The 27951-nt window shown below is 32.3% G+C and overlaps 3 protein-coding genes across 3 annotated transcripts; all 3 read right to left on the bottom strand.

Annotated features, from left to right (window-relative positions):
* Positions 1-6211: 6211 nt before the first annotated feature.
* LOC122609755 (NAC transcription factor 25-like) lies at positions 6212-7614 on the bottom strand. The gene is made up of 3 exons (XM_043782698.1): positions 7416-7614; positions 6962-7275; positions 6212-6787 (listed from the first exon to the last, which is right to left on the bottom strand). Exons 1-3 carry the CDS (start codon positions 7612-7614, stop codon positions 6212-6214), a joined length of 1089 nt encoding a protein of 362 aa, XP_043638633.1.
* An 11823-nt stretch (positions 7615-19437) lies between these two features.
* Positions 19438-21991, bottom strand: LOC122580197 (ABC transporter G family member 9-like). The gene is made up of 4 exons (XM_043752473.1): positions 21899-21991; positions 20619-21411; positions 20194-20516; positions 19438-20091 (listed from the first exon to the last, which is right to left on the bottom strand). Exons 1-4 carry the CDS (start codon positions 21989-21991, stop codon positions 19438-19440), a joined length of 1863 nt encoding a protein of 620 aa, XP_043608408.1.
* A 2791-nt stretch (positions 21992-24782) lies between these two features.
* On the bottom strand, positions 24783-27537 carry LOC122580358 (ABC transporter G family member 9-like). The gene is made up of 4 exons (XM_043752629.1): positions 27448-27537; positions 26212-27004; positions 25529-25842; positions 24783-25433 (listed from the first exon to the last, which is right to left on the bottom strand). The coding sequence occupies exons 1-4, from the start codon at positions 27535-27537 to the stop codon at positions 24783-24785; spliced, it is 1848 nt and encodes a 615-aa protein (XP_043608564.1).
* Positions 27538-27951: the final 414 nt, after the last annotated feature.

Genomic DNA, 27951 nt, shown 5'->3' with positions numbered 1-27951 from the left:
TTTAACTCGCTATATATAGGTATTACATATATTTATATATATTGTGAATACTGTAAACCTTACAATTTAACACTAGTATAGTTATTCCACGGGAGGTGCGTAATCACAAACTTAAAAGTGATCTTAAACAATTGAATTTGATTGAATGTATGAAGTGGCTACATACATATATCTAAATAGCCATGGACATAACAGAAAGCCGACTTGGTGTTGGCCGAAAGTCAAACCATCTCCAGGTAAGTTTACGAGCAGGTGGAGTCAACGCCCTCCTAACCATCTCTTTGCTAGCACGCCGCCGCTTGGCTATCACCATCTCACGGGTACCATTTCTTCTAACCATTGACGTCTTCATGGAGTTCGAACGACTGATCATCCTTGGTGACAATGAATGGGCGGAATTGTTTAGCAAATCTTGATACTTTTTGGATGAAAAAGATGACCCTTTTGCAGGTGAAGGGTGGTGTAGCCTGGTGGTTTCTTTTTTGATGATCATTTCTTTCAGAAAGAAAAGAAAGGTATATGTGATGATGAATAAAACTAGGATGTTTTATGGGTTTGGCGAAATGAAAAAGGTTCAACTTTTTAATGTGGAGAGGTGGGTGAATGGTATCTTCTTGGTTGGCCTAAGACATTTTCTTGGTTGGTTGGTTGGTTTCTTCAAAATTCTAATGTTGACTTTGACTTTGCCATTGTATGTTGACTTTCAAACACAAGACTTCATCTTTGGACACACGTTAATGCTTCAAGCCTTCAATAAATAGTAGCGTATTTGATAGGAATTAGTACCCCATAATGTAAACAACTTTACACCAATTGTTATAGTGTGTATTGAACTTCAATCTTGTGTATTGTATGTAATGAACTTTCAAATCTTGTGCATTGTATGTATTCAACCAATCAAAACTTAACAAGTGACAACTTATATGGTTGCCACATATACTCGGATACATACAACGTACAAGATTTGAAAGTTTATTACATACAATACACGTGATTGAAGTTTGATACATACTATAACTATTTGTGTAAAGTTGTTTACATTCTAAAAATACTAATCCCTATTTGATAAACTATAAATTCAATTAGTTGAACCCCCGTCAAGATGGTCAAATGGTCTGACATTTTGGAGGTAGTTAGAGAATTGTGTGGAAGTTATCATGGATATATCGTGGTTCGGTCACGTATATGTGAGTTCGATCAAGTAACATGAATAAGCAAATGTCATCCGTTTACCTATTTATAAAATGGTTGTAAACAATAGTGCGATTCTTAGATAATATTGTAATTTTATATTACACTTAGTTATTATGTTTCGGAAAAAAATTGTTATATGATTATTATACTATCTATTGGTTTAAATTGTTAAATGTGAATACCAACTACAGTCTACAGTAGTAATAAATGAAAAATCATCTCCAAGAAGATGATGAATGTAAAGTTGATTGTTATACTAGATTTCACATGATCGTTACTGCACATCAAATATGCTCCATGGTATTTTGGTCCACAAAGATTTCATCGGCTGTATGATGAATTTGCGACTTCTACTTTATGTATAAAACGAATACGCATTTGAGTTGGAGCCTAAAATGATCTTGATAGATACTTTTCATGTTGTATAAGTTCAATTGTAAGGAATAAACAAACACTACAAAGAAATAAATATGATATTTAATGATATATAAACATTAATGTATGAAGTTCATCTTTGAAAGATATACTAGCTGATGCCTAAAAAACACACTAAACAAACAAAGGATATGAGCTCTTTGTTTTTAATATTCAATAGAACCGGTTGAGATTGGCGGTGTAACCTCCATCAGATTGGGTGGCCGGCATTGGGAGTTACTTTACTTTACTTTTTTTTTAAAATTATTTTGGATTGTTGATGGATTTTGAAATTTATATATTTTGTTAGAGTTAATTTCACAAATCGTCCTTGTGGTTTTAACAAAAAATCACGTTTCATCCTTTAATTTTCAAAATGACACTGGTAGCTCTTTATATGCGGATAATGGTCACGTTTCGTCCTTTAATCTAACGGATGATGGTCACGTTTCATCCTTTAATCTAACAGATGATGGTCACATTTCGTCCTTTATACGATCGACTAAAGGACGAAACGTGACCATTATCCGCGTATAAAGGACTACCAGTATCATTTTAAAGTTTAAAGGATGAAACGTGATTTTTTGGTAAAACCAAAAGGGCGATTTTTGAAATTAACTCATTTTGTTATTATAAAAATTCAATAAATAATTTTTTATTGGATTATAATCGTACTTTTGCTGAATTGTAATACGAGTAATTTTTAGTACTTTTATGAGAGTATAATTAAGTTGACTAGCCGAACTAATTCAACCAATTCACTCGATTATTAAGACCTGACCGGTTTGGTTTTAAAAACCGGTTTATAATTTTGACAAAGGCAGTATAGAAAACACACAAATACTCGTATTTGATTGTTTTATCCGAACATTTTGATATATAGGTCAGTGAATACTTCTTCCTTAGCTTTCTTTGCTAATTAAAACCTGTTGAATGACAAAAAAAATAAATAAAATAAACCTCACTTTTAATCAAATAAAATTCACTTTAACTAACAAAATACAAGTAATTATGAAACGTACATAATAGAAAAACTTTTCAAACTTTTATTCTTCCCTCGCCACAACTTTGATACGAATGTATTTGTGACAAACCCAAAGCCATAGCCTAATTGCCTAATATCTTCGGAGTACTATATTATTATTCCAATGGAAATGGGTTATTAGAACATGTATAAAGATGCTTTATATGTTCTTGAATTGAAGACGATACTAAAAAACAATTAACCAGCTGGTTAAATTTTTTGAAATGGTGCATGCTAATTAACAACATTTACAGTTAACATTAGGCGGGTTCAAGACACGTACTCTAGCTAAGCTAGCTAATCTTCATGTATAGTTTACTCGTCTTTTCTATGTAGCTAGCTTATGAATTATGATTGATGAGCTATATACTGGCCATTGATGTATATCATTGTGATTTAAAATTAAAGAGATAAATTGTTACTATTATACAAGTCTCAATCATGCAATTGAGTACGTAATTGCTAATCGATATTAACATAAGTTTAAAAAAATTTCCTCAAATGACAAGAAGTAAGCAGGCTTATGCATTCCTTAATTGCCACTAATATATATAAGATTTTGATATTAGTTCATAATTGTACATATTCGTCTAATCCTAGAATATTCTATACATACACGTATGTGTATAACATATACGTGTACGTATTATACAAAAACTAATATGATTTTTTTTTTTTTTTTAAATCTACTTGGATGTAGTTGACGATTTGTTGTGGTATTGTTGTTAAAGGAGCTTCAAATCCTCCATTAAAGATAAATATTAAAGTCCATATTCACATTATACTAAAAGAAGGTACTTATGATATGAATTGTATCAAAGTTGATTTGTCATGTTTACTAATAAAGGAAAGACATGCAATTAAGTGTGATTTAATTTATGTGGTTTTAAGATAATGGTTCCTTATTATGATGGTCCCACTCACTATCAAATGAAAACACAAAACAAAATACTAACGAGTGGATTACAAAAATTGCTCCTCCAATTTCCATATACTCCTAATTAATCAAATCAACAACTATGCATCGATCAGTTATTGATTATGTGCTAAATTTCTAAACTTCATGTTAAAAAATGTCACAACAATTGAATTGATTTTGATATGTTAGTCAAATTACTCATATCTTCACATTAAGAAAATTGATTATCATATAGCATTATTGATATATTCTAGATTTCCTTTGTAAATGCACATTTGTGCACTTATAAAAGTAAATGTAAAACCAGCTAGAAGATGAATCAATCAAAAACAAACAACATGATGAAAGTCGATCCTTCAGCTGAAATTGTGAAGTGACACTCGTCCATCAGCCTAATTAAATATTAATTTTGTTAAAAATATCTAAACACTATACTTTTCAAATTTAAAATTTGTAATTCATATTTAATAGTATCCTTTAATTTGGTTCACTAATAATGTGATTGTGAAGGATTAGCTAGCTAGGTCCCTAGAGATTAAGTTAGAGATAATATAAGAATTAATTAACTATTATATATTTCAAAGGTTGGTGTAAAATATAACATGACAAATTTGAGTATGTACAATGCTAAGGACGTCCTTAGGTGTCCTTAAACTGTCATATCATATCCTTACAAATCCTTATACATCCTTCAAATCTTATAATTTTATCTCTAACCATACAAACATCTTTACATATCATTTTACCTCCACTAAAAACAAAAATATATGAGGTAAGGACAAGTAAGGGCATGATTCAAAAAATCCTTAGTTTTCAACAAGCTTCAACGTTAAAGGATATCCAAAAGCTAAGGGCACCCAAAGACACCTCATTGAAGATAGCCTTAATTCCTTAACCCCGATCACTTTTAACAATTTTAGTTTGAGGATTGAAAGTGATCGAGTAGAACATATGCATACACAAACATATTTATATGCATTGTTCACACACTTTCAACTTTTCATTTCCTTTTTCAGAAATATATCAACTTCAACTTTAAATTTAAAGCTCATTTAGGATAAATTATATATATTAACTTGTAACAAGAGATTATAAATTAAGCCATTGTTGACTTTCTGGCTTTAATTTTATCGAATTAATACCTTCGATAAAAAGATTGATTCTTAACCTAGTTACCTAGCTAGCTTATATATAAGGATATTATGTGTGTGTGTTTTTGCATTGTTTTGACAAAAGAGGTAAGAAGGAACTTAATTAATTAGCAGTGTATTAGCTTTTTATTGATGGCAACGAGATCAGTCGACAATCGACACGCAAAATATCTATACTATATTATATAATAATTGGTCCCTTTTATTTATGGAAGTATTGTATATATGTAATATTTTCATTTAGCACCCCTTAAAATATTTCAACATACACTACCCCATAACATTAATGATTAATTTACACTACCAAATATATTTTCATTAACCATTACATCAATTATCCACACCACTCGACGCCGTCTCCACCACCAACACTCGGCCTCCCACTACAACGGCATTGTCACGACCACCGCCGCATTGCGCGGGTAACGTGCTAGTTAGAATTAACTATGATAGTATTAACATGTAACATTAATGAACATCGATACATAGGATCTAAACTGAAAACTCCATATTATTTTGTTGACGCAATTTAAGGAAAAACAATAGCTTTCTAACAGAATTTTTTATTTAATTTATTTATATATTTTTAAACGGCATTTTAACAGAATATTATGTTAATTAATTTAATTGAGCTGGAGTGGACATATATACAATGGAATTTTTTGATTAACAAAGTTCAACATGAAATGATGGTTATCTTTGAATTTAGGACATACATATGACTTTAATTAAGCTTGATAATTAAAACCAATTAGTTAGATAAATAAATGGCAATAAGCTAGATTGAAGAAAATAACAAACCAACTTAAATTCACATATGGTAATGATGAATTTTCAAAGAAAAAAGGTATATGTGACCATTAACATTTAGAGATATACATACAATTATTCATATAGGGACGTTACATCAGTTTTTGCATAATATACAAGATTAGGAGGCCATAAAATAAAAAGTTATGATCCTATTTTTCCCGTTAGGGTTTCTATAGTAATGGAAATTAAGAAAGCGATCATAATAAAGATAGATGGCCTTTTATTTTATTTTTGTGTTATAAACATGATTTTCTCTTTTCTCTTTCGAATGCATGAAAGCACGATCTAAACAGATCGATTATAAACACAAAACACAAAAATGAACAATAACTTCGCAAATTCAGTATATGTAAATCATGTATAATTAAAATTAAAGGTATGATTTCCAAACAAATAATTATTTGCATATATCTCTCTACAAATAGAACATCACATATATAATCACCTAAAACTAGCAGAAAATATATATTTCTGTGATCACTAGCTAATTGATGACCCTTTCACTATTGATATGTAAGTTGCATCTAACTTCATGTTTCTCTATTGAAACCTTTCATATATATATATATATATATTTGAGTATATATGTACCATATACAACTATATATATGACTATCATATAAGACCAATCGCTATAATTTGATTAGGTGTTTTTTCTTCTTTCATACCGGCTGCGTGCAACAAATTAAAACTGATTTACGAATACCAGTTCATGCTAGGTGACTGAAAACTTTGTCGATAAACGCCATCTCCCATCGATCCTAACATTGCTTGTTGATGTATTTGTGAACTTTGTGGTAACTGGCTCAACAGACTGGCAATCGAACTACCATTTTCTTCGGTGGTTCGTGTGACCATTAAATTATGCACATCACTACTATTGCTATCCGAGAGAAACCTTTTGGTATTGTATGGTGAATTACCAGCTTCTTCATTCCAAAACATACCGGGGAGGGATCTTTTAGTAGGAAGAAAATTTGAGGTCGTTGTGATATTGTTGACGTTGTCGTCGTTTGATGAGGTCATCATGGTATCAAATACGATGTTGTTGTTGTTGTGATGATCATGATGATTCTCCAGCATTGCATTGAACCCTACTCCGGATATCGGTCTAGTAGTAGTATTCATACCAAGTGATGATATAGATTGCGGTATAGATGCCAACATCATTCCAGTCATGGCGTGATGATGATCAATATTATTTCCATCGCTATCCACTGGCCTTTGCATATTATTCTTCTTGTAGATTCGACATAACACCCAATCATCCAACTACACAATTAAAAAAAAAAAAAAAAAAAAATTAAAAACATCAAAATCATACAACTATTCATCATAAAGTCAAAAAACACTAACCAATAGCCTTTAATTAATTAATTCCATATATAATACTAATGATAATAAGATTTGAGTAGTTAATTAATTAACTAGCTACTATATACTTACCCTCAAAGAACCTTTCTTATTGTTAGGATCACAACCAGGGGGTCTAGAGATAGTCTTATTATTATTATCAACAAGACGATATTCATGCATAATCCAATTTGTTTTGGATCCTTTTGGAGGCTTCCCTCCATAAAACACAAGTGCTTTCTTCACCCCAACTTTTTGAGTCCCGCCAGATGTCAACACCGGCTTATCCGTCCCAGTGGCTTTCCAATACCCAGAAGTGGCCGCCCTGTTCGGCCTAGCTCCATTCGGATACTTCCTATCTCTCGGGCTAAAGAAGTACCATTCTTGCTCACCAAAACTCGCCTTAGCTACATATATATATAGTTCAAAACAACAACAACAAAATGTTCAAAAACTTTACATATATATGATATATAGTGACACAAACACTACCAACTTTTTTTTTTTTTTGTACAAATTAACTATGCAAGTGTATATATGTATGTACCAGGGAGCTCCCAAGGATCAAACTTGTATAAATCAACTTCGGCGATGATGGAAACGGGTAAAGGAGCGGAGGCGGCTTTCTTCTTGAGATAGTGAACAACTAATTCTTCATCTGTAGGATGAAACCGAAAGCCTGGTGGTAACTGAGGTTGTTGTTTTGAACAACAAAAAGATGAAGAATCCGGACTACTACTCTCCATATATATATCAATAGTAGTGATTCAGCCACCGGCCTGCTTAATATATGTATATATGATTAAAATTCTCTAGAGAATTAATCAAAGGGATTAATAATAGACGTACAGTAGAGAAAGAGAAAGAAGAATAATAAACTAGAAAACAAGAATAAACATATATGGGTTCATTCATCAAAGTACAATAAGCTTCATCTTTTATATGCGTATACGGACCATGGTATCTAACATGGGTATAACCGTATTTATAATCACCGTATATAATTAAATGTTTTTTTTACCCTTAATATAAAAAGAAAACTTTGTTTAAAGTTTACAATGATCGGTCCGAGCAAAATTTTAAATGATTTCATAATTTACTAGCAGTTACAAGTCAATAAGGCCCTTCTTAATAAGCCTCTTTCTGAGTCTCTTACTCACCTCTTCCTAAATGTCACGTCAGCATGTTACAATTTAAGAACTACCTTTAATATTAAGACCTCTTCCTCATCTCTTCCTAAACTTTTTTTATTCCATTTTACTTTATTCCATATATTAATTAAACTTTTATTTTATAAAAATAACAACCAACATTACATTACAACAAACTAAAATACATAATTAAAAATAGTACATTAGGTCCTAATAAATAATTAAATTACATTAAATTCATAAAAATTAAAATTAAACTACTACAATATTAAAAATTTTAACATGCAACTAAAACTACTCCTCGTCGTCTTCATCGCTGCTCTCTGCTTCTGCTTCAGCATAAAATCGGCTCCCAAACTCATCTTGTAAATATTTTCGGTACTTCATATGAGCCTTTAGATCCTTCCTCGATAAACCAACTGGAATCGGTTTGCTAAAAACCTCATCGCATCTCGAACCTCGGCTCGTGCTAACGCCTCAGATTGTTGTATAGCCAAGTTAGCAATACGAGGAGCCGCTTCCGACCCTGATGATCGTTCAAATATCGTGTCGGATGATCTTGACAACCGACGGCTAACATTGCGACCTGGTGGTCTCCTAATAGGGTCATCTCCAAACAATGCACTCAAAGCCGACCTCGAACCTCTCGCAGACGAACCACCCACAGTTGCACCTCCTGGAGCCGAACTACCCTGAGGATCCTCATCGGCAGTCAAATCTACTCCCCCTCCTGTCCCTTTAGCTTGTGCTCCTCCCAAAACGACACTCGGTTCTGCAGAATCGTGTAACAGTCACCGTATGACCATTTCTTCTCTCCTGACGTTTGTTTGCACAACTTAACAGCGCCATCATACATATCTTTCTTGTTCGCACCACTTATTGTACCTTAGCCACCTGCACCTTATATATATATGTGTGTGTGAGAGAGAGAGATTAAAATTAAAATTCTCTATGCAATTAATCAAAGGGATTAATAGACCGTAGAGAAAGAGAAAGAAGAATAAACTAGAAATGAAGAATAAACATATAGGGGTTCATGAAAGTACAATAAGCTTTATCTTTATATGCGTATACGGACCATGGTATATATCAAACATGGGTATAACCGTATTATAATCACCTACCGTCTAATATAAAAAGAAAACTTTGTTTAAAGTTTACAATCAGTCCGAGCAAAATTTTAATTAACTTTCATAATTTAATAAGTAGCTAGCTGATTCAATTCAAGTCCAATTACATGTCAAATTGTCAATAACCAAATTAAGAGTAGTATTTGGCTTAACTAGTGATATTGTGGAAAACTTAAATGTTATGATATATGGTGTTATATAGTCTCAATACCTAAATACCTAATAAGAAGAAAAACTAAATACATAATAGGAAGAAAAACTCTTAACTAAAAGCACTATACTTAACATGTATTATGTCCACTAGTTATCTTTAACATGTATATTCAAACTTTAGTTTTATCAAACTGATTAATTAAGAGATAACGTTTGAATGAAACATCTCTTTCCCAATTTATATACAAGACATTTGAATTCAGACTAATTTGTTATTTTTTTTTGAAAGGTGTGGATCATTTGCTCGCAACAAGGGATCTAGCTTACGTTATCTTAATCGTGTCCGCGCTAGAGAGCATTCTCACCCTCAATACCTAGTCAAGAGGAAACCCCAACTAAACCGCCCGAAGGCACGACATTTAATTAGAATAAAACTCTGTCCCCTCTGTAAGACTCAAACGTGCTTCACTGAAGGACTTTTTATGAAATTCCTTCTAAATGTTTTTCTTATGTCTCGAACTCGAGACCTCCAACATATAAAGCTGGTGTTCAACCATTGAACAACAATGAAAATTAATTAATAATTAATCTATGAATTGAAAACCATGGGCTTAAAACTTATTTTGCTTAGGTGTCATTAGATAATTAGTAGTTCGAGATGAACTATTACTTATGTATTAAAATTAACAAGGAGCTAGCAACAAATGAAGTACATGAAGACTACTAGTTCGAGATCTTTATTTATCCTAGATTTCAAGTTAGATTTTCACTATGCATCTTCCAATGATAATAATAATAAAAAATGAAAAATCATAATATTTCTCGTTATTTGATCTACCATAGCATACTTAACTTGTTAGATACTTAGAAGAAAAGAAAAACGGTAACAAAAGTCAAAAAACATGGTGATAATTTGGAAGAAGATTAGTAAGGAGATTATAGAGTATAGTTATCATTTGTATGGGAAGCAGAAAAATAGGCAATGGGAAGTTGACACGTATGATGGTGACAAGGCTATGTGGGGTCCAGTTAGATGGGCGGTCTGAACACGTATTATATGTCGCCTTTTGTTATGCTGATGACATCTAAAAACATCTTATTCACTAAAACATTTGGTAAGTATATTATGGGACATTATTTCATGCCACCGTCTTATCATCTCTAATCTTTACATTAATCTTAATCCACTCATTATTATTATTTTTATATTCAACTTTTGCTAGCTATTATATATCTATCAAACTAAAGACGTTGGAAAGGATATGATATGTCGTTTGAGACGATACATGAAGTTTTAAGGTACGTATTTACAAGCGAAAAAAGATTCCTCTACCACTATAGTTTCTTTTCATTTTTTAAAACGTGCAAATATATTTTTGTGGCAAAATTTGATAATTTGCGATCCAAACATATACACCCGATTGTCAATTTAGAATATATATATATATATATATATATATATATATATATATATATAACTCATCTTCACTACAACAAATTAGGATGTCTGAGCTTGAACTTGAGAACATTTGTTATTCTTGACAAATATTTTACCGTCCGTTACCAATTACAGTAAAAAAAAACTCAACACATGCAATGGTAAGAGATTTGTTTCCGTTTGTAAGTCACTTGTTGTAAAAACATGCTAGATCTCTTGTCATTCGTGAATAATTTTTTTTTCAAAAATATCAAACATATAAATTTAAATGGTAATAACACATATCATTATATCAAATGTAATTTATTAATTTATTTTGAAATTTTATTTCTGTATTATATTATGTGTTATGTTTATATTGTTAAGAAGATCTTTAAAAAGATATATTCAAACAGTTAATTATATTCTAAATTCAAACTATTTGTTACTCGTAATATATTACAGCTAACTGAGCTAAATATAAAGTGTTACCAAATTGATATCTAGCTATAGTAATGCCAATATTTCTAGCTATCACTATGTTTTCCAAAGTTCATGACATGTGGGCCTCCATCATGATGACATATAAGGTCAAATGTAAAAGTTAGTCAACATTCTAGAGATAAATAAGTGATTAGAGTGAAGCATAGCACCTTTAGATGAGATGCACCACTATTTTAACATTCGAACTATGACTATGCTGACGAGTACCGCCGTTGCCTTTAGATTTTTCTTTCTTAACGATAAATTAGAGAATGTTTGACGGGCTTTTAATTAGATCCTTTTCCTGAAGGCAGAAGCATATCACTAGCTTACCGCATAGTTTTTTTTCATTAGTTACTACTACATCAAAATGTATTTTTTTTGTTAACACATATTTTTATATCTTTATCATTATCCCCATATATATACTAAAAAACAACTAACCTAATCTTAATTGACTAATCACAACCTTACATTTTTTATAATTAATTAAATCAACACATGTTTAAATTAATTTATACCTTTTAGTTTTCCATTATCAATTAGACTTTAAAAATAAATAATTATTTATTGCATAATGTCTATCTACTAACAAAATTAAATATAGCTAAAAGTTAAAGAATTAATACAAATTAATTTTTGTGTCAATATATTATATAATATTATTATTGTAATCAAACTAATTGTAATATTGTTGTTATTAGTTATTATAGTCAGAATATAATTATAATAATCATTGTTATTATTAATAATCGAAATCAAACTATATTTAAGATACATTTAATTCTTAAATAAACTGAACCTTACAAATAAAATCACAACACACGAAATCATTGTAAACCTCATGAACCAGGTGTTAATTTTATTGTTCTTAACAACCATAACTGACGATATTGTTTTTTTGAAAAAATCCTTGTAAACATCAGAATTCGATCAATTGTATAATCAAAGTTAAATATATATTTTTTTTTGAAAAAAATTGTATAAAAAAAAGCCTACTACGTACATCATCTAGCCTTGATAGATTTAGCATTCAGTATTTACATTTGATAAATTAATAATGTTAACAACTAATATATCAATACAGAATACAACTGAAAGGACACGACTCGATAAACCGAAAATACAAGTTTTTTTTTTTTTAAAAAAAAAAAAACCCCCCACTGCGCCGCAGTGGGTCGAGAACTCCCCACTGCGCCGTAGTGGGTCGAGAACTCCCCACTGCGCTGCAGTGGAAATCCTCGGCCAGAGCAAAAACATGCCCCACTGCGCCGCAGTGGGTTCGACATACCTTCCACTGCGCCGCAGTGGGAGAAACCAGCATTATTTCCGTGGAAAACCACTGCGCCGCAGTGGGCAAAGTCACCCCTACTACGCCGCAGTGAGCCACCTGACAGCAACCCTAATTACTCATTTCGACCATGACAACTTGCGACTTTCAAATTTCAAAACAAACTTCTCAAAATACATTTCAGAGGTTTCCAACAACAACGTAGACACATTTCAAATACAATTACAACATAACATGTTTCACAAATCCGAGAACAACCCTAACGGGTCATTTACCCGTTTTGGCAACATTTTCATCCATAAACAACAATACCATTTTTCAAAGACTTTACAACTTGGACATTTACAGAAACATTACCAAAACATGACCTCGAACCAAGATGTACCCTGAGCCATGAGGTGTGGGACGTCTAAGCTTCTATACCAAAAGATCGTCATTCATTCGAGAAGGACCTAATTACCTTCAAGTTCTTCAAAGATATCTACAACTTCAAGCTTATCAACACACACTTAGTTCCTTCTTCCGGAACTACCTATAAAAGTGTGAACAACTAAAATATAAGCAAAGGCTTAGTGAATATACTTGCATACATTTACGAATACGAAGGAGGGCTTAGTACAAGGACTTTCACATGTAACCTATGGCATCGTCATGTCACATTTACATATTCACCTTGCACACAAACAATACATATATGGATCCATATAAGTTAAACAATCATAACAATCATATCTATCGGGATTCTTAGGCCTCGGGGGTTCTTAGGCCTCATATCACATCAACTATCGGGATTCTTAGGCCCCGGAGGTTCTTAGGCCTCAAAAACAATGCCCCACATGGGCTTCATGCCAAATCAATTACCATGCTTGGAACATTCACATCTCATGGTAATTGACCCAACGTAAACATAAGGATATGCAAATATACTCACCTCCTCCGCAAAAGGGACAATAATGCTAAACAAATAAGCACAAGCAATCTTCAACCTATAATCATATCATAAAAGTGCATAAGCTTACATTCACAACTTGACTAGCTCAACCTAGTCATACTTCAATCACTAGCCTTCCTAAACCCAAAACCCAACCCATTTGTCATTGAGCTACTTTCATCTTTAACAACAACATTGGGTAGTTCAACCTACCATTTTCATCCATGTTTCAATAACTAGTAAAAATTCATTTTTTCTCATTAACTAAGATTTTCACATGAACTTATCAATTTCTTAATCAAACACATCACATTGCTCAATGCCAACTAGGTTAACTAAGGAATTGAGAAAAATTAACTATAATTCATTTTCTAGCAAAAACCCCCCAAATTGGTTCATCCATGAACCCTAATTTCAAAGGAAAGAGGAAACTAAATTTAGGGGAAATCAATACCTCAACAAAGGAAGATATTAGATTAGAGTTTTTAAGCCACAAATTCTTCCCCTTTTTCCTTCAAATTTCGGCTACCACCACCAACCTACAAACCCTAGCTTTTGAATTTCCTGAATGAAGATTATGTGATGGTGATGATTATTATGAATGTTCTTGTCCTTAAATTAGAAGGATTTTAGCTTGATTTTGAAAAGAAAGAAGAGAATTGCATGAAAGAAATGATGGGGAAGAAAGAAATAAGGTGGAAGCATGAGTCATAATCAAAAGGGGTGGCTGGCACTCCCTGAAGATGCCACGACCCATCTCTCCAAATGTGGGTATTTTACCCGCTATCCGCTAAAGTTTCAACTAAATTAACCCCATATCTAAAAATAAAATACTAGAAAATTAATTTAATGTCAAAACTATGAAAAGGGGTTAATTATTTTTACCTCAAGATCTTGGGGTGTTACAACAACTAATATATATGCTAAGTTTTAAACATCTAATTAAACAAATATATTATACAATTCATGGGGTTTCATATAATATGTGAAATGATCTGTATCTAAATTTTATGTATTTAACAACCACATATTTCTATTATCTATAAAAGTGTAATTGTATCATCATATGTTATATAATCCGTACATTGTACGGTCATTAAGACTAGTTACGTTAGTCAATATAAAGAACTACTAATCGATCGTCATCATCTTACTAAAATTGAGCGATATGACACAATAAATAGGAACCGTTTGATCCCATGTATCGAATTGGTACTAGTGTATATCAACGACAAACAAACATAAGGCCGGGTCCAGTTGTTGATGTGAAAGGCTTTGGAAATTTTACACATTTAGTTACTGTAATGAGGGGAAACGTAAATGAAAAGAGGGTCAGCATGAATCTCGAATATGCCTTTAATTTCCAAGATACTAAAAAAACAAGATTTGCGGCACAAGAAAATTAGAGTAACCCACCACCCTTATCTACCATATATATGAAACAGAATCAGGCAAAGTGACATATAGGAAAGCATGTTCCTTAAACACATGTGGCTAAAACACATGCATGTCAATTAATTTGTTTCACATACTTATAAGTTATACCTTATGTTTCACGTAAACTATTTGATCAAATTTTTGGCCAAACCATAATCCTCATCTTCAACAGTAAAACCTAACACTAGCTAGGTCTTTGTTGTTTAATTGGATATGTTTTTAATCTAGTTTCTAGATGGAACATATGAAATCATTATTGGAAATAGTACTGTCGGGAGGTAGCACGATTTGACCATGATATATCCCAATTGTTACAGCAACGGGCTTTGAAACCATTACCATAACTTGACTAGCATAAGCATAGCGATATATGTCAATTAATTTGTTCACGCTACCTTTTTAGTTAGCATGGACAAATGAGGTGTTACAAAATAATTACGAAATTTCACACTACATATCTACACACACATAAAAGGGTGACAAAATTTTTAGTTTCTTCACGCTAACTAAAAATGTAGATAAATGCAACATTATTTGTAGTATCGGTTTAGTTTTTCGGAGAATTGAATGATGAGTCTTTTTGACTCAAATGCACATAGTCTAGCCAAAATATCTACGTGACCAAAATAACAAACTAATTATCTACACGTACTACAAAGTACAAAGTGTGAAAAAGATATCAAGGACATTAACTTGTAACATTCAGTCTCTCCAAGCTCTTTCTTACATGGAAATTAAAAAGTTAATGTTACACATGATTAACTTACATGAAAAAAATATATACATGAACTTATTTCACCTTTGAAAGCTTGATATTTTTTTCCTTCCCACGTATTTAAGTGTAAAATTTAAGATAATTTGTTTAAATTTTATCATACTTATTAATATAGATTACACGGTTTAGTTGTGAATAAATTGTTAAATATTTAACAAAATGTCTACAAGTTATAAGTGATACTTTAATATTCCATACATTGGTAATATCCAAATAATCTAAACACTAAAAAGTAAATTAACCTACCGCATAGGAAAGGGACATATATGTTAAAGATCCTGTACTTCTTTTTTGAAAAATGATGTAACCTTGTGTTACTAGTCAAATTTGTAACTTTCGAAAGATAATCTTAAGAATAAACTCATAAAAGACTATGAAAATTAGCAAAGTGCCAAAGACACCTAAAAATTGTTACAAATAGACAAAAATCCTTATAAAACACTAAAAAGCATGCTAATAAACTAGCTATCATCGTTATTCTACGCCGATTAAAGATTAATGATAAAAGATTTTGTGCTAAGTACTGTTAAGATAGCACACACAACCCTAAAATTTAACTCAAAATTAATGATTAACAAAAGGGACGGTTTAATCACTGGATAAACAACGTATTTTCCCTTTTGTATATGGTTACTCTTTAAACTGGATTATTGATGTGTATAACCTACAAATTTTTCTAATTCGTACATGGTTGACTAAATGTTCTGAGTTATATTTATCCCTGATTCTCTCTCATACTTATATATATCTTCAAATCTGCTTCATTCCTATTAAAAAAAAAAAAAATAGATCTTCAAATAAAAACCCAGATTTTTCCAAAAAAACAGATACTCCGTATGTTAGAATTCGTGATGGGCTTTGGAACGTTTTAGGCATGATATAAAAAAAGTTGTAAAAATACGAATATGTTCGATCCACTATCAACAAAGCCTTATTGTTTTAATCTTAATTCAATATCAATTTTCTTGCTTTATTTCATCACTGCTACCGCTTCACTTTCCGTTTGCTTGCAAACTTTTCAGATCCATTTGGTTAGTATTTTTTCTCTGTGCAACGGGTTTTTTTCATATCCAATACCACCAACGACCGCCGCAAAATTTTGTGGTTGTGTTTTTAGGAAAGAATATTGGGTTTTTTTGATTTGTTAGCAAAAAATATTTGGGTTTGTATCTGCGAATGATTATTGAAATGTATCTAGTTCACGGTGGTGATTGAACGTTTCACTTTCTGTACTTTCTTTTTTTTTTCCCTATTAATTTTAGTGTTTTTTTTTAATTTGTTTTTTTTTTCCTTTAAGATTTGGGATTTTTTTAAAAGAGAAACAAATATGAAGATATAGGTATAAGAGAGAAGAAGGGATGAATATAACTTATTTGGTCAATCATATACAAATATGAAAAGTTTATGGGTGATACATATTAATTTTCCAGTTTAATAGGCAATCATTTACAAAAGTGAAATTGCATTAGTAATCCAGTAATTATGAATGATGATCATGATAAGTAAGGCTAGAAAGATGTAACATGAAGAAACATTAATTAAATATAGCACGGTGCAATATGCGTCATTAAGTGAGTAGAACTTTAAAATATACTAACTAATCGATCTAGATATAATAAGTGGCCCAAATCTATTTATATCTAATCAGATAATTATGTGTATAGTTGCTTTCACTAATGAGCTGTTAAGTCTAAATTCAATTTTAATTAAACTTTAAACTTAATAATCTATCAACTTTCTTATTCAGAATATGAGGACGAACTCTTGGTCATGCGTCATTGTCTTGGGTTGTTTTCATCTTTCCAATATTGAAGTTGAGGATCCATGCCATCATGTATTCATGTGTTAAGTCAGTAATTCATATAAATTGTCAAGCCACTTAAGATATATATGACCACCATTGTACGTTAATTGAATAATCATTTTTACCAACCATTTTGTTAATCAAATAATCTTTTCTACCAACCATTCTTAAAGTTATCATACATCGATCTGTATATCACAAAAGATGGATGTTTTAATTTTGAACTATATATATATGTTGAAAGTTTTCATCAAGTTTTTATTAGGAATTATGTAAACGAGCTAACACCCTCAAGTTAACAACTAATATATAGCATTTGGCTAAACGGTAAATGGCTAATTACCCATATCAGGAGAGGCCTAGAGGAGGGACAAAGTTGATTTCCGGCCTGAGCACATTTTGAAGGAGGTACAAGTTAAATTACAAATCAAGTAATAGAATTACATTAAAATACACATATATTCTTGCTTACATAGTTATAGGAGAAAATTGAAAAATTACCAAAGAAACCGAATATACTTCCATCTATCGTGTTTATTCTTTTTGGTATAAGTTTTGAACTAGGTGAAAGTACAACTTATTAAAGTGATTTTTACAGCAAAAAATAATATGAAATTGATATATTATCATAGACACTTTTACATTTCTTTTCCCCTTTTTCTCCTTATGTGCTTAGGCTATATGCATATGATTAGTTATACTAATGGGCACTAAATAATGGGGCTTAGTTTTATTTTGTTTGAAAAATGACATCTCTGGTTCAAATTTAGTGCTTTTGTAAATTTAGGTTAGTGGGTAAAGCATATAACTTTGAGAAAGACTTGTTATGTTTAGTCATTTATAATGAGACCAATAGAATCCCCATCCATTGTTTAGATGTATTTGATTTTTGTGTTTATCTTCTTTTATGTGTCTGGCACAACGATATAAGATTTGATTGATATTACGATGATTTACAACGCACTACAAAATAATATCAATTCTCAAGTGATTAAAAGAAAAAAAAAACTAAAATTGGTATTTTATTATTTTTAACAACAAAATTTAAATTAATAACCAAAAGCCAAAATATAATTACAAAAATAAAGATTTTAAATCCATTCATCTCAAGATATACTAACCTTCTTAATTCTATAAGAATAACAAGTAATAAAATAATTAACAATTAATTGAATCGAAGAGCAAGACATTACTATGCTTCTTCGATGAGAAAACTCAATCATTTCAAAATTTTCAAATAATCGACACCTTGTTAGGGGAGGAACACAACATCTAACAACATAATGTCCCAAATATATTTTGTTATTTTTTATTTTTTTACTTTTCGAAAACTTGGCCGGGTTGTTTGAGCTACCTTGCCCAATGGGCTTCGGCTTGTTATTTGGGCTATTCAGTTGATGGGCTTTTGGTTTGTTTGTTATTGACTTTAGTGAAAGTTGGGTCTTCCCTTTTTTCTTTCCCCGGCAATTTCAGAGAGAAACGTTTCAACTACATACATAAATACAATTTCATGAATTTATTGCTAATGCTTTATAAACTAATGTAGCATGTTAGATAATCTAATTATTTTGCACATAGTTTTATTTACCATTTACAGAGATTAATAAGTTATCAAACCTTTTGAAACGAGTTGTGAAAACAACTAAAACCATATAAGAAAACAAACAATCTTAAAATCTTCATAATTTCATAATGTGGAATTCCCTGCAAATAAAATGAGTAATAATTTGCAGAAATTAACCAGCAATAACTTCCCTGTAAAACAGACAGCAAATCAACCAAAACTCGATTAGCGTTCTCATTTACTGAAACTGCTAATCAACATGGTACTGAAAGATACAAGGACATGATCATATCTCATATAAAAGTATACCGAACGAATAAACTCTTAACGAATAGAATGTATCAATTCTAACAAAAAAAAGATCTCGATCTTTTTACAGAATCACTCATCTATCAACTTTTGATGCAAAAATCATAATCATAACAAGCTAACCTTACTTCTTAGGCACCCCGACCCTCATGAGAGCTACATAAGCAACCACCCGATAAAATACCAGCATTAAAAGCAGAGCAACAAGGGAGATCCCTTGCCCGTTGAGCCCAATACTCTTGATAGCCGGATAATCAGCAACGAGACAAGTCTGGTTACCACATTGATAGGTCTGGTCTTTGGTGTATTGTGATCCTATCAAAAGCTTGTAAGTGTATAGACTGATGGATATATATTTGATCCAAGATATGAAAGCAGGCACGTGTTGAACATAGTATCCGCCTGCTAAGGTGAAAGATAACATGATCACGGATCCTAGAACCGTTGCTGATTTCAAGTCCATAACGATTGCACCTAAGGCGAGTCCTAGTCCTTGTGCCACCAAGACACTTAGGAGAAGTACTAACCACGCGCATATGAAACTTCCTATGTCAGCTTTTAGCCCGGCCATCCAGTAAGTTATAATGCAAAACATTGTGGGAAGGACTAGCTCCATTGGCAGATCACCAATTGTTCTTGACATGAAATAAGATGAAAGCCTGTACATTCCTGAAGATCTTTCTTTTGCAAGCATCTGACGTTCTTGAGGGAATGTGAATATCGCTTGAAATAGAGGGAAAAAACCCCAGAATCCAGTGTAGAAAAACAACAACCCTGACTGCAAGTTTTGTATGTAAAATAATGTCAAAATTTGATAAACTAATTCCTATAATTTGTTTAGCTATGTAATTATTATGTTAGTGTGTACAAAATGTTATACCTGATCTTGAATGTGAGACGTATCGGATTGCCACCATAGCAGACCACATAAAAATGCAATTACTAAAACCTGAGCAATCTTGAGAACATCGAAAGACTCGTGTCTCCTTTCTTTGACATCTCTTTTGAGCAAAACTGTAAATTGTTGCACCCAAGTTGTGCTCCATCTTTCAGCCTTCTTTTGGTCCGGGACATCATTAAGGTGTTCTTCAACTTCTTGTAATTCGGCTATCAGATTCTCGTCAAGATTAGATTTGTAAGCCAAAACCAACTTCTGTTTGACTTCATTTTGATCCTCCTGAGTAGAATCATCTGACGATATCCCTGTATTTGATCAGGTGTACAAACATTCACAGACTTAATTAGTTATATTGCAAAATAAAGACATCAAGACATGTATGTATTCTTTAGAAGATACATACATACCATTTGCAAGGTCAAGCAAGAAATCTGAAGGATTCATTGCAACAGATGGCAAATATCCAACACCGTGAAAATAGTCCATAACTTCTGATCCTTTACCGAAAAACAATGGATTCCCTTCTGATAGCAACAAAACCTTATGAAACATGTAAAAAAGCCTACTTGAAGGTTGATGAATGGTCATCACAATTGTTCTTCCACCTTTAGCTAATTCCCATAACGTCGAAACAATCCTTTGCGCAGTAGTTGAATCAAGCCCAGATGTCGGCTCATCCAAAAACAACAAACTTGGATTAATAAGCATTTCTTGCCCAATACTAACCCTTTTTCTTTCCCCACCCGATATCCCTCTTAACAATGGGCCACCAATAATGCTATTCTTACATCTTGTCAACCCAAGATGACGGATCACGTCCTCAGCATGTCTAGTTTTTTCTTGACTAGTAAGACTATTAGGCAACCTAAGTAAGGCGGTGAACACTAGTGTTTCGGTGACTGTTAAGTGTGGATACAGAACATCATCCTGAGTAACGAAACCAGTGTTTCGTTTCATTATACTCGTGAACGGCTTGCCATTGTAGGAAATGGTTCCGCCTAGTTTGCCACCTAGGCGGCCTCCTAATGCTGTCAATAGGGTCGTTTTTCCGCTGCCAGATGGACCTAACATCGCCAATAATTCCCCTGGCAACACCATGCCTGTAACCCCTTTTAGTATCTGCTTTTGTATTGAATCTTTGTTGTTTTTCTTTAGCCATCCTTGTTGCTTAATATCAACAGTGTATACAACTTCTTGAAACTGTTCAAACCCATAATCAAACAGAAACTTTCAAGAATTCTAACTAAAAATCAGAAAGTTACATGCTTTTCGATATAAAAATTCTAACAACAGAGCAAAAACTTACCTGCTCTAAAAATTCCAAGATTTCTGACTATAAATCAAAAAGTTACTTGCTTTACAATATTGCTCAGATATATTGTGAATATGGAAACATTGATAATTAAAAAAGAAAAATTAAAAATAAATCAACGGATTTGAAAGATTAAACATGGCTAACAACAATGTCAATGCCAGTATGATAAAGTGATATATCAAGTGAATAAATTAAATTTAATTAATAACTAAAACCTGATGATTAATTCAAGAAGATGATAGTCCCCACAATCAAAAGAAGCCATGTATATATATATTATATATCCCATGATCAAAATCTTCATGCAAAAATAATAACTAATCATTAAAAAATTAAAATGATGATGAATAAATTATTAAGCAAGAAAATTACCTTCAAGATGACTGAACGATCAACTTTATTAAAGATTGATGAAGATTGGCCAGATGAAGAGTTTGCTTCTATATCCGCCATTTGGGTTTCCATTATTATTACTCTTCTATCAGTAATAATTGAAATTATCTTTTGTATATTTGTATATATATATGTGTGTGTGCTTGATCGATCGACTATATATATGTAAATATCTGGACAGATGCATGTACGTGTGTGTGTATATATATATATGTATTTTATTTTATTTATATCTAAATTGAAGAAGAAGGTGAAAAGAGAATTTGTGTATATGTGTGGCAGCTAATATATATATATATATTGGTTCGTAAATATCCTAATTATGTGGAAATCTGTTAATATTACTGAGGGGATTTACTTAAACGTTTTATATACTCTTAATTAAAATACTCCAGCTAGCTAATTGTAATTAAAATTTATTAGTACATACATGCAATGTATGTATTTTTAACAGTTTTTAATTTGATTCATGAATGTAAGTAGTATTTCAGGTTTTGATCCATTAATTCAGAATTGTGTTTGTAGTTATTACTACTTATACATAAAAAGCTTTAATTATAGTCGTTCACGGAAATCGAATTTACTCGTATACTAACTGTATTAATTACGTTATGGATCAACATTACCCAACGTCTCATGGGTCAACATTTTACCAGATACATATGTCACAGTTACATACTATATTGACTTTTACAGTATACCCTAACGATGATATGATCCTTTTTATTCGACTGATAGTTTGATGGATATACAATCAAAAAAAAAAAAAAACTTATGGCCATGCTCGGTGTAAAAGATAAGCATAAAAAGGGACAAAGAAATGAGTAGATGAGTATATATATATACACACATATATGCTTACCTTAGACTAGCTCCTATTAATAGGTCATTATCTGGATAATGCAGAGTAGTAAGATTCACCGTTATGATGGAGGAGATCCTATTTCCTAGAATAGCCTTCACCGTTACTCGGAAAGAGTGATTTCGTCACTCTTGAGTTGGGAAGAAAAATACGTCGGACCGAATACTTTTCAGGAATAAATAAAATTACGGGTCTACATTGACTTGGTTAATTTAATTCAAATTTTTATGAGATTTAAAATGTGACGGATGGAGTATATATAACACTAAGCGCTTTTAATATATATGTATAAATCTTAAAGGAATAATAAAACAGAGTGTTGAAAACAGAGGGAGTACATAACAGAGTGTTGAAACAGCATATAGGTGATCAGTTCATGCGTTACATTACTAATTCTTAGTTGATTAATAATTAGTCTAAGACCCAAAGAAAAAATAATATCACTGATCACTACATTAGAGTACTTATCCCAACAAGGCGTCACAGGGGTATTCAACATGGGGTCGTGCTTTGACGCCATTGGCACCGCGACATCATAGCCTAAGCCTAGGCATCTTGGGAGACCTTCGTGTGGACAACGAGATGAACACACGAAATGGGTGGGACCTTCATGTTGACCAACCAATAAATAAAAAGTTTCCTACCATTTAGGTCCAACCTCTTAATGTAGATGTACGATCTGTTTATATTTTAACCTCCCCATACACCATCCAGTTATTGAACCCAAATCCCGTGAAAGACGGTTACAGTTACTTTTACTCTTTACTTTGTTTCTTTTGAGGGATAATATAATATTTGAGAAAGAGATATTGTTGGTAGTGATGTATTCTTAAGATTTTTGCAATCCATTTACCTGTTTTTAGCTCTATGTTAAATTCGAATCATCTACCTTAGAAATTTCTAATCATAATGAGTATCACCATACGGATGCATTACCATTCATTGCATATAACAATGTGATGAATTAGTGACATTTTTTTATATTAGTTGATCATGTTGTTTTTTAGGAAAAATAGGTTTAAAATCAAGAAAAGTCTGTCAACTTTTAGGTTACCTTCTTTGATGTGATCATACATTCATACCCTTCCATTATTTACTTTGTAAGTAAGTTCCAACTTACACAAATAACTCTGTCGGTATCATTATCCAGTTAAACGGGTCAAGTGTTCCCTCTTCACATTACTCTGAGCGAGTATTTGACTGGGATGTGTGCGGGTATAACCAGGGTATTTTGTTGTTGTTTCTCACTATTGAGATCTATATCTAGTAATTTCAAACACCAAAGACATCTCGTCAGGAACTCATTTCGTTCATAAGTAATATGAGGAAATGCTTGGATGAAAAGTTGTTATTAGTTTCTGTTATGACACACAACTTCTTAAAAATGTTCCTAGACTAAAACTTAGGCTATGCGGTTATAGCTAAGAACAATGGAGATCACTTGCCCATCAAGCAAGACGCGCTTAACTAACATATTGAAATCTTCAGCCAAACAAACCCAGTATATAATGTTAGTAGTTGATGAAATTAGTGACATTTTTTTAAATTGTTTTACGCCTTACTTTTGACATATACTTGAAGGTAGCCATATGTTATGATCTTTTCTTCGTTTTGTACCTTGTTCATTTCTTACCTAACTTTCATTTTCAATCACCTTATTTTTATGATCACTTTTATCGTCACTATATTCCAAAGCTCTTTGACATTGTTTTGAGCAAAGTCATCTAGTATATCATATAGCAAACTTTACTAGAAGATGACGATAAATAAGTCAACGTTCTTAAAGATATCACTACTCTCATAAATGAGTTGCATTCACAAATCACTGAGATATAATCTTAGTAGTTTATCTGATTATTGCTTATGTGGCTCTTCTGACTTCTGAGGACTAGTTTGCATAAAGATAATCATGTGTTTATAGCTTTGAATCAAAGAAGTTAATCAAAAAAATCACTATTCAAGTGACATAAATAATTTCTTACTTCTCATTGTTGTAACTTACTATTTAGGCATGCCAACCCTCATGAGAGCCATATAAGCAATAACCCGATAAACCACCAACATTATAGCCAAAGCAACAATGGAAATCATTTGCCCATGAAGTCCAACTGTCTTAATAGTCGGGAAATCTTCAACCGAACAAATCTTGTGACCACAACGGTATGTCTGCCCATGCTTGTATTGTGAAATTATCAAGAGCTTATAAGTGTGTTGACTGATCGATAAAATTTTGATCCAGGATATGAAACCTGGCACATGTTGAACATAGTATCCACCTGCTAATGTGAAGGACATCATGATGATAGACCCAAGCATGGTGGCGGATTTCTGGTCCATGACAAGTGCACCTAATGCAAGTCCTAGCCCTTGTGAGACTAAGACACTAAAGAACAGAGTCATCAAGGCGTACATGAAACTTCCAAACTCCCGTTTGAGCCCGCCCATCCAGTAGGTGATGACGCAAAACATCATGGGCAGAACTAGTTCCATTGGAAGATCTCCTATCGTCCTTGACACAAAATATGACGAAAGTCTATACATTCCTGAAGATCTTTCTTTGCTTAGCATTCGTCTTTCTTGAGGGAATGTGAAAATTGCTTGAAATAAAGGGTAAAATCCCCAAAATCCAGAGTAAAAGAACAGCAATCCTGACTACAGATATCCCAATCAATAAAGAAGTCACAAAGTGTCTCAAAAATCCATTGTTAGATTACTATTATCTAAATTTTGAAACAATAAAGTTTTACCTGATCATGTAAGTGAGACGTATCAGATTGCCACCATAGCAAACCACACAGCAAGGATACAGCAAGAACTTGACCAATCTTTAGAGTCGAAAAGAATTCGTGTCTTCTTTCTTTGACACCTCTTCTAAGCAAAACTTTGACTTGTTGCCACCAAGTTGTGCTCCATCTTTTAGCCTTCCTGTTTTCTCTCACGTTATCATTATCTTCTAATACTTCAACATTCATATTATTACCAAGATTCGACTTATAAGCCAAAACCAACTTCTGCTTGACCACATTTTGATCCACACGACTCGAGTCATTTGATGCTATCCCTAATTTGTTCGGTTTTACAACATTAACAAGTTAGTTTTTAGTCAAATATATTAGTCCCTCCGTCCTACTTTAAGTGTCATAGTTTGACCTTCAAAGTATTTTTTCTTTAATTTTGACTGTAAATATTTTTGTATGTGTACAATAGTAGTTGATGAAATATATATCATTGAAAAGTACATTAGAAATCTAATTTTATATCAAGTTGTTATATAGCAGAACCAAAAATATTTACGGTCAAAGTTGAAAGAGTTAGACTCAAAAAGTTAAACCAGGACTTTTGAATGGGAATGGGGGACGTATGTGGAAAAACTGTGAAAAGCGTTCTTTTGTATGGGAGAAACTTATGCTACTGCTTAGTCCTTACATACCATTTGCAAGATCAAGCAAAAAGTCGGAAGGATTCATGGCTACCGATGGTGAATAGCCAATGCTCTCAAAATAACTCATAGCTTCTGATCCTTTTCCAAAATACAATGAATTACCCTCTGATAGCAACAACACCTTATCAAACATGTAGAAGAGTCTACTTGATGGTTGATGAATTGTCATTACAAGGGTTCTTCCTCCTCTTGATAATTCCCATAATGTTGAAACAATCCTTTGAGCAGTTGTTGAATCAAGCCCAGATGTCGGCTCATCTAAAAACAACAAACTAGGATTTATAAGCATTTCTTGTCCAATACTAACCCTTTTTCGCTCTCCACCTGATAACCCTCTTAAATTCAGGCCACCTATGATTATATTCTTGCACCTTGTTAACCTAAGTTGATCAATCACGGCTTCAGCAAGTAAGACCTTTTGTTGACTGGTTAGATTCTTAGGCAACCGAAGTAGAGCAGTAAAAACTAGAGTTTCAGTGACTGTCAAGTGAGGGTATAGAATGTCATCTTGAGTAACAAAACCGATATATCGTTTCATAATACTAGAAAATGATTTGCCATTATATGTAATAGTCCCGTGGAGTTTGCCACCTAACCGACCACCTAATGCCGTCAAAAGTGTAGTTTTTCCACAACCAGATGGACCTAAGATCGCCAATATTTCTCCGGGTGATACCATGCCCGTAATGCCTTTCAATATTTGCTTCTCTGGTGATTCGTTCGTCTTCTTCATCGTCCATCCTCTTTTCTTGATTTTGATTGTGTAAATCACTTCATGAAACTGTTGAAATCCATACCAAAAGATTATTTACTATTTAGTTTAGAAATGATTTTTACAAATGTTGGTTATTGGTATATTTTGAAAAACAAATCCATAAGCCACAAAAACGTAACATATAGCCCATCATGGTAAACAATTAAAAAGTGCACAAGGCCCAATCCCGGGTAAGACAAGGGTTTCATATATCTTAAAGAAAGGGCCTATAGAAGCTCGATACTCCTTAACAAGTCCAGTAAAAGCCGAAATTTTTTTTGACAGTAGTAGATTGAATTGAACACTATAAAAGTAGAAAATTTTATTTACAATTTTAAGTTTGGAAGTAATAAATGTGGATAATTTGCCTACAATGATCTTTATATTGGCACATAAGTTCACACACACAATGATCATATTCAATGTGAAAATCAAAAGGAAAAAAATGGAAAATTTGAAAGCAAGTTAACCTTCAGTGTTATTGGATGATCAACTTTATTAAAGATTGACAAAGAAGATGGAGTTTGCTCATATGAAGTATTAACCATTTGCACCGCCATTAAACTATTCCTTTTAATTGAAAGTTGTATAAATGAAAGTATATATGCACTTAATACGTAGTCATATGTGTGTGTGTGTGTTTTTATACACACTTTTTTAATGAAAGAGTGAACTGAAGATGCAAGAAATTAATGACAAGTCATGCCATAGACGTGTGCTTTTTCCTAGCCGACTTTGAATTCATGGTATGTCGTGTCGTGTTATCTTATGTGATTGCTTCATATATATGTATTTGGAACAATAAATTCAAATCAATACTTTCAAATTGTCTATCAAGTGTGTCATTGCTCAACTCAATCGTGTAAACCGGATGTGTAAGTTACTTATCATCAGAATGACTCAAATGCATTAATGTTTTTACCTAAAGCCCAAGGTTAAAGGATAACACGGATCTCGTGAGCATTTTTGTCTAG

The sequence above is a fragment of the Erigeron canadensis genome, chromosome 8 (genome assembly GCF_010389155.1).
Source record: "Erigeron canadensis isolate Cc75 chromosome 8, C_canadensis_v1, whole genome shotgun sequence".
Classification (NCBI taxonomy): Eukaryota; Viridiplantae; Streptophyta; class Magnoliopsida; order Asterales; family Asteraceae; genus Erigeron; species Erigeron canadensis.
The sequence above is the reverse complement of the archived record's forward strand: the minus strand, read 5'-3'. Positions and strand labels throughout refer to the sequence as shown.

Excerpts from the sequence above, each read along its gene's own strand:
- LOC122609755 (XM_043782698.1), bottom strand. The coding sequence starts at position 7,614 with ATGGAGAGTAGTAGTCCGGATTCTTCATCTTTTTGTTGTTCAAAACAA. Across the intron at positions 7,276-7,415 it reads TGATCCTTGGGAGCTCCCTG|CTAAGGCGAGTTTTGGTGAG; the intron begins GTACATACATAT and ends ATATATATGTAG. Across the intron at positions 6,788-6,961 it reads ATAAGAAAGGTTCTTTGAGG|TTGGATGATTGGGTGTTATG; the intron begins GTAAGTATATAG and ends TTAATTGTGTAG.
- LOC122580197 (XM_043752473.1), bottom strand. The coding sequence starts at position 21,991 with ATGGAAACCCAAATGGCGGATATAGAAGCAAACTCTTCATCTGGCCAA. Across the intron at positions 21,412-21,898 it reads ATCGTTCAGTCATCTTGAAG|TTTCAAGAAGTTGTATACAC; the intron begins GTAATTTTCTTG and ends GGGTTTGAACAG. Across the intron at positions 20,517-20,618 it reads CTTGCTTGACCTTGCAAATG|GGATATCGTCAGATGATTCT; the intron begins GTATGTATGTAT and ends GATCAAATACAG.
- LOC122580358 (XM_043752629.1), bottom strand. The coding sequence starts at position 27,537 with ATGGCGGTGCAAATGGTTAATACTTCATATGAGCAAACTCCATCTTCT. Across the intron at positions 27,005-27,447 it reads ATCATCCAATAACACTGAAG|TTTCATGAAGTGATTTACAC; the intron begins GTTAACTTGCTT and ends GGATTTCAACAG. Across the intron at positions 25,843-26,211 it reads TTTGCTTGATCTTGCAAATG|GGATAGCATCAAATGACTCG; the intron begins GTATGTAAGGAC and ends CGAACAAATTAG.